We start from the raw sequence: 12987 nt of genomic DNA on the forward strand, positions 1-12987 counted from the left end.
ATTTGTGATTGTATTACAGGGATTATGAATTGTGTTTATTCTCTCTGTACCAATTAGTGGTTTTAATTGATTGAGTCTCTTTGTTAATTGAAGATAGTCTTTAACCAATCAACCTGTGACCAAGATAACAGGGAGACATGATAGATTATACTTGGTTGTGGAAAGACTTTTTATATGATTTGCCTAGCCTTGTAAGTTTAGGAAATCTAAGAGTGAAAAGAAGAATTGTGTTCCAATTCTAAGTTGAGCCGAAGCCTTAGGGCAACACCTTTAATATTGTGTTTCAGTTAGTAATTAGATTTCTTGAAATTATTTTCTTAGGATACTAGTTGATTAAAACTTGTCAATTTTACTTTCGTTTACTCAATCATACCTTAGGTTGATAGTCTTTGTTCCCTATGGATTCAATCCTAATTATCGATAACTACGTGACAACCAGTTCAACAAGGACTTCATTGTCTCTCATTTTACATATTAAATGAGGTAATTCTCTAGTCAGATTATTGTCTGAGATAAAAAAATACTTTTATATTAGGTGGAGGAACTGGAGTTGGTCCTTCAAACAAGTTGGAACGAAAGTCAAGATATTGAAGGTTCTTCCATGGAAGTCGTTTAACACCTGTCAACAAGTTTATGAAAAATTAAACTCTAAATCCTATTTGTTAGTCTGATCCTTTATTTTCCAAAGTTCCAGAGTTTGCACAAGTACACAATCAAACCAAAATGTGCATAAGTCTTATAATAAAATTTTGAAAACAGATTGTAAATCAACCTAGATCATAAGAACAAAGAAAATCAAAAGATAACCAACAAAATTCTTAACATAAAACTAAAGTAGAGCATAAGAAAAAGTCAAGATATTGCAAATAAAGAGATTTCCAAGAAATATATAAACCTAAGTTCCTTCAAATTTTTAAATAATGGAGTGCAAAATATTTAATGGATAAATTAATCAAGCAAAGAAAGATTATTTATCTTACCAACCATTTCTGTCCCCTTTGAAGATTCAGTTCAAATGATTTGGTTAGGAGACCGTGCAACAGAAAACATACATTTGAGATTAATAACCTAGAAATAAAACCACACCACAAAAAGAGACACAACATTTACGTGGTTCAAAATAACCCGGCCACGTTTACAGATGAGAGAAATCCACTATAGTTTTATGAACATGATATACAAGAGTACACGACACTATCATAAATCTGGTATATAATTAACAGACCAATACCTAAAGTAGAAACGATCCTAATTTTTAAGACACTCTACCTATGGTGTTTAATAGCCCTTACATCAAATATCTTATATTTTCACATTCTCTCATAACCTTGAATTAGTTTTCGCCCCTATATTTATACACAATATATGGGACATTATATTTCCACTAGACTCATATTTCAATTCTTAATAGGACTCTCATAATTTTATTTGTATTTACAATTGTATTCTTTATTAAAGGGTTTTCCTATGCGATTGATAAAATCATAGTTGAATGAACTTGGTTAAAGACATACAATTTAACATGAGAACAAATAGGAAAATAAGCCACAATATCTCAATAGATTCTGGAGCTTTCAAAGTTCTACAAGAAGCTAGTTGGAAGGATGTTCGTGGTCCCACTCAAACCTCAACAAAGTCAGCTAGTTGGAAGGATCTAGTAAGCGGCCCAAGAACTTCGAGCTCTGATACCAATTGTCACGGCCCTATTCATTTCCCCACTAGATAACTCAAGCTTGCTAGTTTTGAGAATAAGAGAGAATACTCACTCAAACTCATAAGATTATGCTAGAGAAAAGAGCATTCTTTATTACTTAAGCTTACAATTCTTGGATGGTTTGGCCAAATGAGACCTCCTTCTATTTAGAGCAATTTTAACTTATTATGAACAGTCTAGATTTACACAATGTTCCACATTCAATGTTGGAGATTTAAGACCTAAAATCTTTTACCAACTACCAATAATTCAAGAGATATCTTCAAATGTGTAGAGAACTCAAAAGGGTTCTAGAATTTTGTGAAGGAGGCTAGATCTTTTCTAGCTTGAGATTTCCACCAATTGTTTGATGAAATGCTTCTGAGGCGTCACACATGGTAAATAATTGAAAAAACCGACTGTGTTATGCCTAAAATATATGTTAACATCATCTCCACCAATTAGCTCTTAGTAGGCATCTCCACCAACCCCCAATTCAGAATGATATTTTGTGCAGCCATCTGCCAAAATTTCATTTAATTTAAGGATATGAATGAAAGCTCCCAACGAATCAAAAGAAAGGAAGATCTTCATCAAATCAAGACAACTTATAAAAACACTTATTAACTGAAGCTAAAAAGAGTATAAATAGGCAACTCCACTCCTCACAACGGGATTGATTATCAAATTCACATACTTGTTTTATGGAAAAAAGTAGCAAAGACACACTACTAGAAAGAGATTGACTTATCATTCTCCTAAAATACTTCAAATGCTTGTAACCCTTTAAAGATCGTTCTCTTTGTAATCTTCATTAATGATCACAAAAGAAACCATAATATAAACACAGTGGATGTAGGACTTGCTCATAACATTCGAACCATGCTAAAACTCTCTCTTGTCAGCTTGTTATTTACGTACTAACTAACAAGCATCATCACTGCACCATAAACACATCTCACAATTACCTCATATGCAACTTCTTAGCACTTTGCAAATGCGTAGTCATTGGTGTTAAAATCACGTATCAACAGACTAGAAGAACAGTAACAACACTCATTGCTACTTTCATTGTCGCTAGTTTATTTCAAAGTCTTTATTACTATAAAATCTGCCAATGACCCGTGAAACATAGTTTCAAATTTCTCAATTCCTGTGTGAAACCGACAGTCGATTTGGAAAAAGTAGCTTTGAGAACTTTGCTTTCTACATGTAATTGTTAGAATTATTTATAATTCTTATAAAGTGGTCCATGTGAATTAAATATAATATAAGGTTTAGTAATTATTAATTTAATTGAAGGACATATTTGTCTTTAACCTTTGATGGAAAGGTTGCATCAGTTAATAAAATAATTACAACATAAAAGGTGGGTCCTCTCTCTATTCCAATATACGCTAAAATTTTTCTCTTTCCATCAAAAGAGTTTTTGCGATTATAGAAAGGGAAGAAAGGGAGAGAAACACTGTATTTTTTATTCAATCAAGATTCAAGTTTTTATTTTCAAACTATGGAATCAGGTATGTATTTCTTATATATATATATGTGTGTGTGTGTGTATGTGTGAAAGTTCATCAAGTTTCAAGATCCTATAACTTTATATTTGTGCAACTTAGGGCATAGAAACATGAATTGATTATTGATTCTATGGTTATGAACTTATGATGAGTTTGCAATTAAGTTTACAATAATTTGCAGGTAATTTCCTGGAATGGTGCTCTGCCTCCAGACTTGAAAGATATTTCACCATTAGAGGTCCCACAGCGGACTTCTAAGTCAATAAAAGGATAAATAGTATTTACACTCATTAAACTATTAATATTTGACTGTTAATTTGAGTAAATAAAGTCTGGGAGAAAATGAACAAAATACAATGGTTTCATTTTCATACGCAAAATCAGCTCATCAACGAGCTTGACTTGAAAGGTTTTACCAAGAAATTAATTAAAACTTAAAACACAATGCAGACCTCGTAGGAAATGACGAAAAAGTCCTCATCATTCTTGATAATTCCTGGGAAATATTAGGCTTAGAAGAAATTGGGAAGTTAGCTCTCCTGGGTTGAATCACGGTTCTTAAGGCACTGGACATTTCAAGAGAATGCAGTGGCATGGTAACTGCAATTTTGACAGTTTCAAATGTATTAAGACTGAAAAATTTAGACTACTTTGGAATTCTATATGTTGATGATATTGAAGAATTCCCAATCTTGTTTTTTTTGGGTTTCCGAATGGACATTGTTTTTCTTTTTTTGAATTAGTCCTGGTTAAAACTAGGGGTTAAAACATGGTTTATCAGCAAACTGTGATTGTTCCAAGATGTGCTGACTAAATTAGACCATACAATTACAGAACTTTCTGTCTATAAGGGCAAAAGGGTTTGTATAATTTGAAGAGATCCGGACAATTGAATTAAAATTCATAAGAGAAAGAACACTGAGGCAGAAGGAGAAAATAGTTTGTTATTGCTAAAGTCGATTACATTATGTATGGCTGATACATGATACCAAAAGGAGAAAACTACTTTCAAGCACTAATTTCTTCTTCTTTTCTGTTTGTTCTTAATCCTTCTCACCGTTTTGTGGGAAATCCCTTCAACTGCGTTTACAAGCCATTGAGGCTTTCCTGTTGTAAACACAAGACATCCAATAATCAATCCAAACGGCGTCCCACATCCATAACCCATCAACACAACTTTCCAGCCAAAATCTTTTTCAGAGTTTGTATCACCTGATCTTGGGGATGGCTGGGGAGGCTCACCGTTGCTGCATTTCTTCTTTAAAGGAAATCCACATAATCCCTTGTTTCCTTCGTGCGAATCACTTGAGAATGTATCGAATTGGTTCCCTTCAGGAATAAGTCCTACAAGCTAGTTTTGTGACAAGTTCAGCAATGAGAGAAATGTCAAATCAGTTAACTGCCATGGCATTCTCCCACCAAGTTTGTTTGAAGAAAGGTCTAAGACTTCGACTCCTTCCAAATTGCCCAACGATGGAGGAATCTGACCTGTAAGACTGTTTTGAGAAAGGTTGAGGTGATTAAGTGCTCGAAGCTTTCCAATTACTTCTGGAATCGTACCATTAAAGCTATTATTCAAGAAATCAATGGTACAGAAAATAGTAAGAATTTTCACTAGTTTAACCTCGAGCTTTTTAACTAAAAGCGTCACTGAATCTTCATAATACCTGTCTCCCATATACTGAGGCTTCTTTTTAACTTCACCACTAACACTCATCATGGATTTCATATTCTCAAAATAATCACAGGTAATAAGCCATTAAAATTGTTGTTTGAGATATTAAAAATTCTCAACTTAGAGAAAGAAGTATTACTAGTTTCAGGATCCGTTACAAGACCATAAAATTTATTAGAACGAAGAACAAGAACCTGTAATGCCGGAAGGCTTCCCAACCATTTTGGGAAGGACCCGTTTATGTTGTTATTTCCCAGATCTAGGACTTCCAACTTTGTACAATTAAGCAAAGATGTTGGGATTGGCCCTTTCAATTCATTGCCATTGAAGTTGAGGGTCCTCAAGTCATGGCCCTTTGTAAATACTCCAGGAATGTTGCCATGAAACTTATTCTCCTGCAGATCCAACACGCGCAAACTGTTGCTGAAGTGTCCCATGCATTCTGGAATGGTACCCGTCAAGCTATTGTTGGAAAGATCAAGAACTTCAAGGGTACTCATATTGCCTATTAAATGAGGTATTTCTCCTGTCAGATTATTGTTTGATACTAAAAAGACTTTCATGTCAGGTGGCGGAACTGGAATTGGTCCATCCAAGAAGTTGGAACCAAGGTCAAGATATTGAAGATTCTTCCATGGAAGTTGTTTGACGCCTGTTACAAGTTGTAGGAAACATATATGTAAAATTGAATCAGATCTATAAACTGTACTAACTTTTTGAAAATATTTTTGGATCACGAATCAAAGGCACACTTAAGTTTCTTACAATTTTCCAAAATAGATTTAAACATGGTAGTTGTAAGATCAGTTAAGTTGTCAACAATATTGTTGATGCGTGATTTTGACACCAACCAAATGCATGTGGGAAATGCTGAGCTGACTTAGATGACACACGCGTATAGAGATAATGAACTGAATAGAAACAAAAGAACAATGTTTGAAGTGGTTCGGATGCTCAAGTAAGTAAATCCTACGTCTACTGATATTATATTGGTATATTTGAGATTAGGTAGCGTTCAACGAGCTAACTTACAAGAGTTTACAAAAGAGAGAGAGAGTGTGTGTGTATATGCTATTCCAGAGAGAAATTAGCCAATCCCACAAACGAGAGAGGAGCCTTCTATTTATAGTGGGATGGGTTAAGGTTATGATTACTGAATCTCTGAGTTGGTCAGATTATCCGTGCAAATCCTCCTTTATGTCCCGTCGCCCACCTACAAGAGCGATTTACACGATTTGTGTAGGGATTGGACACGTGGACCTTCTACAGCCTTTTGCACTGACAGAAGCATACTGCTCATGTCATCACACGACGTGGCTACGCTTGGATGGCTATGGGTTTACCTAGGCTCTGGCCATGCTGAATGGGCTCTGTGTCAGCCCTACTTTTCCAGGCATAATAGAAGTCCCCTAGTTTTTAAGGTTTGAGAATCGAACCTTGGAAACTATATATTATGTCGTGACCTGACGCTTTTGGAGAGATTCTGGTCCACCAATAAATAGGTCGAGGAGACACTTTTATGCATGCAACCTGAGATGGTCATTATTTTAAGGATGAGCGGCCTGCTCTTAGACCATACCAGTGCCATGATTTTTTCTTCCGAAGTTCACGACCTAATTGCACTTAGAATTCTTTATAGAAGACAAGGGATCGTGTTAATTCAGAACTGATACAAATTGAGTCACGTCGCCTCATGACTTGCATAGGATAAGATCAAAGATTCACGTCGATTCGCGACTGACAAGACGAAGTGTTTTTCGTAACGACCTCTTTAGGTGTTATCCGTTGCGCTTTTGTAGTGGATACATTTAATGAAATACCTTTTGTTCTGACAGACGTGTCTTATGAGCAATAAGTGCCAACCATGTGCATTAAATGCGAGCCATGCTGAAACGACATTCCCTGTCAGAGCATTAAATGCGGACGTAGGCGCATTTAATGTGGAAGAAGGAGAACGTGTCGTCGCTTGAGTTTTTCAATGGAAGAGAATGACGATTTGGTTTCTTGAAGCGTGACGGTCACTCTTCTTTGTTGATTTGTGACACGTGGTCACGATCAACGGAGAGATGCGTTTTTCCGCCCAAACGTTGTTTGACTTCGAGAAACCAAAACGCCATTTCTTTCACTATAAAAACCCAGGTTCACTTCAGGCAATGTCACAATATTCATCTTCTTAGAGAGAGCAAGAGATTTTCGTGATCTTATTCGTTGCTTTTCAAACCTGGTGCGCACTTGATATTCTGAACAGGAGTATTAATCTTCTCATTTCGAGAGGTAAGAGTTGTTCTTTCTGCCATTTTCATTATTTTTTGCTTTCGATGGAGGCTATGCGATGACAGTCTGCCAATAGTTGACCGGAGATGAAACATTCTCCTTGGGTTCGAGCCATGAATGGTGGCTCTTAACATACCCTGTTAGGGTTTTTCTAGTGTTTAAGGAAGAAATTATTTACTTTTACCTCCACGTCATCGTACGGAATAGTGTACGAGGACTAAACGATTCCCTACTTGTTGTTAGAGTCATGAAAGTGACTGTATTTTGGTGATAAAAATACCCTATGTGTGATTAAATTGAAGTATATTGAGACAATTAAAGAATTTATGAATTTATTCATGAAAATCACTTTCTAATATTTTTCTTATGAATTTAACGTGTTTGGAATGATTTTGGAAAGTATATGAGTTGATATTAGGTTGTGTTTTATGGATTAAGGGTGATTTTGTCTCATTTATGCTGTTTAGGGGGTAAAATGTCATGTTTTAAGGGGCTGATTTTGTCACTTTTCAATTGTGCAGGGACAAACAATATTTTGCAATTTGTTCTATAAAAGAAAACTGTAGTTCGCGTGAACAGGGAGGGCTGTTCATCATTTTTTCCGGTGACCCTTCATCTTCCATTTCCGGCGACCTCCGACGACTCTTCGGCTTCCTCGTGCGCAGATCGTCGTCATCCCATTGTCCCGGACCACCACCGCGAATCACGGAATGCAACCGCGGCTTTTCGTCTTCCACCACCATGACTGTTCGTCTTCCAGGCCAGTTTTGGCCATTTTTTGGTGACGTTTTAGCTCCCCAAGGGTCGATCTCCCTTCCCCACGGCTGGATCTACACTTCCCTAGCTTCAGCCGTCGGAATCCGCGATTTTGCCGCCGCGCCTCTTCATCTTCTAGGCTAGATCCTGCTCATTTCCGGTGACTTCTCACCTCCTCAGGACCTGATCTAAACTCCCCATCACTAGAGCTTTACATCGGTACCTTTGGATCCCATTTCCGCCACCATTTTTTGGAAGACCTGCCGGAAAATTAACCTTTTCTGCTGAAGTGCAACTGTTCATATTCCGGGCTGTCCGTTGGTCGTTTTCGCCCCTTCTTCACATCATATCGCTGTCGGTTACCTCCTCTTCGCCATGGTCAATTTCGTTTCCACCGTTTCGACCTCCGTCATCACCACCATGAGCGGCTAAGTTCCTGGTTGTCTGTTGTGGCATGGGCGAGATCGGGATTGACTTCACGACTCTCCTCATCAGCTCTCGACTAGTTGGATGAGCCCGATTATAGGACATTTGTTAGTATTGTGCTTCAGATTATATTTGTTTTCGTTTCATGTTTGATTTCGATACTTTAATATGATTTGAGCATAACTTGTGATGAATATTGCTGTCCATTATGATTTAATGTTTTCATAGAACTTGCTGAATGATAAACGTTGGTTTGGAATAATTAAATGATGAATATTGCTTTTCATTACTTCGCATCGATTGTAATTGAGTTGTGTTCGGATTTAATTTAATTTCTACTATTGTTGCGTTTATTGTGAAGTTGGTTGATTGGATATTACGTGTTGACAAATTGTATTTGTTAATCGCGTACCAACTAGTGGTATTGCCTTGTAGCGTTTATCGACGTTCAATGATAGTCTTTAACCAATCGAACTTGAGTGATCGGGTGAGACAGGATAGATTATACCTAGAGGGTCGGGAAGCCATTTCATTGATTTACCTTGCCTTGTAGGTTTAGGGGATCGTAAAGGAAAAAAAAGAATTGTGTGAGTCAGTCTCATGTCAAAACAAAAACGTAACGGCAACATTTTTATTATAAAGTCTTTATTAGTTTTAATTGCACTATTTCATTATTTGCATTTAGTCTATTTAGTTTCTTTAATCAATTGCCAATTTCATTTCCGTTACTTAAAATACATTAGATTGTTAGTCTTGCTCCCTGTGGATTTGATCCTGCTTACCGCTAACTACGGTATTTAGGTTTAATTTTGTGACTGTGACGACTGGTCTAACACTTGTCGCTTTTGTAGACTGCAGTAGAATGGACCCCTCAACGACCAGAGCCGAGGAAGGGACCAGTTTGCCAGCATAGGATGCTCCTGTGGATCCCCCTCAAGAGATCTTGTCGGTGATGACTGCCGAGGATCTTGAGAAGGTAGTAGAGCAATACGCTCTTCGTGTGGATGCCTTCTGAGATAGGACACGCGTAGCTCAAAATCCGCCATGAGGGCTGGTTGCGATCTCTGAGAGTATATTCAAGAATGGAGGGTTGATCCCCTTCCACCCTTTTGTCAGGTCAGTCCTCGACCATTTCAGGATCGCACCACTTCAGCTCATGCCCAACACGTACATGATAGCCATAGATATGTACATTACGTGCCGTGAGAGTGGATTGGGCGAGCTAACCGCAGTGGAGCTTGGTTGCTCGTACATACTGAAGAAAAGTAAGGACAAGGATTCTTACTATCTTTCTAAGCGACCTACAATCGAGGCAGGAATACACAGTTACCTGAGCAATGTTGGAGCATATGAGACGAAGTTCTTTTTCTTTTGTTACGATTGCATTTGTTATTTCTAAGACCCAAGTAGGTTTTCCATTTTTATAAATTTGTGAACTCTTTTGGTCCATGCTAACGAGCTCTTTTTTCTGTGCAGTTAACAAAACGACCAGTTTAAAGCTCCTCATGGATCCAGATAGGATTACTGCCTTTAGCTTTCTGCCCGAAGCAAGTCGCGACGCTAAATTACTCGTGACGACCGCAAACTTGAGAAAATACTGTTTCTTCAACTCGAAAGCGACCCTAGAGCCCCCACCGAGTAAGTTTTGCACCTTTAACTCATTTTTTGATTGTGCATGCAGCGAACTATTTTTACTAATGACATTCACATGTAGCATCCATGCCTCCAAAGGTGCCCAGATCGCCAAGGCCAAGGCAGTTCACCTTCCCCCGAGTGGGCGCCACTAGACCAACTAGAGCTGCTCCTAGTGGTCCCCCTATTGGCGGGACAACGTCGTCGAGAGCTCCGGTACGACCTGTTGGGGCTCTTCAACCTTTGGCTGGTGCTCCAATCTGACCCACGGGCACTTCCAAGCCTTCGGCTGCTCGCTCAAGGCAAAAGACGATGGCCCAACAGCCCAAAAAGATAAGACTAATTTGAACCGAAGAGTCTAAGTCCGAACCGGAAGACCTGGGCGTTCAGCCCAGGAGGTCGCATCCCAGCATTTCCATTGCCCTGGGAGCACCGCGAGCAAGGCAAAGTGAGGTCGCGGACCCTGGGAGGAGATCGGGTAAGGAACTAGTAGGCGGCGCGACTCTTGGTGGAGGCACAGACGCGGACATAGACACGCCAGTGCTGCACTCGATGGGACAACTTCCAGATCATCTACAACTGGTGGTTTTTACCCTGTTCGAGTGCAGACTTATGGAATCGTTTGAGCAGTTCATGAGTTCCAACCACGTGGACCTGATGTCCACATCTATCCAACAATTGAGCAAGGTAGAACGAGCTATCCTCGGCGAGGACTTTACATTTATCTTTTCTAATAGCAAGCTAACTTGTTACTCTTTTTGTTCACAGGCTTTGCTCTCCATGCAACTGTCCTTACAGAAGGTCCGGCTGGCAGCTGTCGAGGGGGAGGTCATGCTGAGGGAAGAGAACGCGCAGCTCAAATGGGACTTAGAAGCCGCTGAAGCAGAGAAGGAATTATCCACCGCATCGGCGAGCCAATACCTAAATGAACAGAATGCTGCTCTTCAGAAGGCCGAGCTAGAGAAGCATGGAGAGGAGATGAAAGAGCTCTAGAGGACTGTGGCTAGACTCTCCAAGGAGGCTGGCGAGAAAGACCAGGAGCTTAAGACGACCTCCGAGAGGGCCTTGCGAGCGGAACGGGAGAAGGGCGAGCTGTGGGAGGCCTCTGAGCAACAAAGGTCAGCGCTTGAGGCTGAACTCCAGGCTAGTCAGAGAAGAGTTGCTTTGCTGACCGACGAGATATAGCGTCAAGGGGCTGAGATCTAGTCGAAGTCTACTGAATGGGCAATTGAGTTGATCTATGCCTTACGGCCGAGGAATCTTGAAATTGATATTTTCGACCTCCTGCAGGAATACCAGGATATTCTCAAATCCATGGCGCGGCTTGACGATGAGGATGCAAAGGAGGCCACCCGAGGACTCGATCAGGGAAAGCATTCGGGACATGTTCCCGAGGAGCCCGCAGCCAGCCAGGTAGCTGGCAATCAGCCTGGGGACGATGAGGTCACATCTTCTGGAATTGGGGATGAAGGCCAATGATAGCTTTTTATTTTTGTATTGCCTTTCCCATGCTCGCTTTTTGTATTCCTTCTTAATTCATAAATAAAGACGAGGCTTTCTTAATCTGTTATGAACACTTACAATTTTCATGCTGACACATGAGGTCGCATTCTAACTATATAATAACATTGATACAAATTTATGCGAACTGAATTGTAACACATTTATGTGAACACAATTATACACTTGGAAAGGTAATTACAAAAGAACAGAATTATACACTTTCTTACAAAAATTAAGGAAAAGCTTTACAATGGAAAATTGAGTTCGGAATTACTGATAATATGGTCGGAGATGTTCAGCATTCCAAGCTCACAGAACTTCAGAACCATTCAGCCTTTTAAGATGATAAGTCCCCGGTCTTATCACTTTGGCGATGCGGTACGGGCCTTCCCAGTTCTGTCTCAAAACTCCCACACTTGGTTCTCTAGTACCTAGAAGAACTTCCTTTAAAACGAGGTCACTGACCTGGAAGTCTCTTCTTCTGACCTTGGAGTCGAAAAACCTTTTCACACGTTGCTGACAGGCTATTATTCTCAATTGAGCCTTGCTACGATGTTCTTCAACTAGATCCAGACTTACGCGTATAAGCGCCTGGTTGTTTGTCTCATTGAACAGGTCCCTCCGAAGTGAACCAGTTCCTACCTCAATAGGGATCATTGTTTCGCAGCCATATGCTAGCGAAAAAGGGGTTTCTAAGGTAAAGGTTCTCAGAGTTGTCATGTATGCCCACAGAACTTCCGGAAGCTCGTCGGCCTAATTTCCCTTGGCTGCACCAAGTTTGGCCTTCAGAGTGTGCTTGATGGTTTTGTTGACAGCTTCAACTTGACCATTTGCTTGCGGTCTTGCAACCGAGGTGAATTTCTTATGGATGCCCAGGTCGTCGCAAAACTACTTGAACTCCTCGTTATCAAACTATTTTCTGTTATCGTAGATGAGGGTATGAGGAATCCCATAGCGGCACATAATGTTTTTGAAGACAAAGTCCTTGAGCTTTTTGGTGGTGATCGCGGCCAAGGGCTCTGCTTCAACCCACTTGGTGAAGTAATCCACTACAACCACCGCATACTTGACCCCCCCCCCCCCCCTCTTTACCAACTAGCATAGGTCCGATGAGATCGATTTCTCCACATGAAGAATGGTCAGGGGCTGGACATGGTTACCAGTTGGTGGGAAGGAGCTCGCGGTACGTTTGTGAACTGCTGACACTTGTCACACGTTTAACAAAGTTGTAGGTGTCTTCTTGAATCAAGGGCTAGAAATACCCTTGACGAACAACCTTGTTAGTGAGGGATCGTGCGGCCGTGTGATTACCATAGATCCCTTCATGTATCTCCCTCATGATGTAATCTGTTTCTTCATCATTTACACATCGGAGAAGAGGGGTGTTAAACCCTTGTTTGTACAGCTGATCTCCTATGAGCGTGTAACTAGCAGCTCTTGTTCACAGGGTTCTTGCTTCGACCTTGTCGTTGGACAAGATCCCATCTCGGAGATATTGAATAATGGGGGTC

General features: G+C 39.9%; 1 protein-coding gene across 1 annotated transcript; it reads right to left on the bottom strand.

Annotated features, from left to right (window-relative positions):
- Window positions 1–4225: 4225 nt before the first annotated feature.
- LOC116126648 (receptor-like protein 19) lies at window positions 4226–4939 on the bottom strand. Its single transcript, XM_031412321.1, has 2 exons — window positions 4699–4939; window positions 4226–4554 (listed from the first exon to the last, which is right to left on the bottom strand). The coding sequence occupies exons 1-2, from the start codon at window positions 4937–4939 to the stop codon at window positions 4226–4228; spliced, it is 570 nt and encodes a 189-aa protein (XP_031268181.1).
- Between the last annotated feature and the right edge of the window lie 8048 nt (window positions 4940–12987).

Source organism: Pistacia vera, unplaced genomic scaffold, assembly GCF_008641045.1.
Source record: "Pistacia vera cultivar Batoury unplaced genomic scaffold, PisVer_v2 Contig182, whole genome shotgun sequence".
NCBI lineage: Eukaryota > Viridiplantae > Streptophyta > Magnoliopsida > Sapindales > Anacardiaceae > Pistacia > Pistacia vera.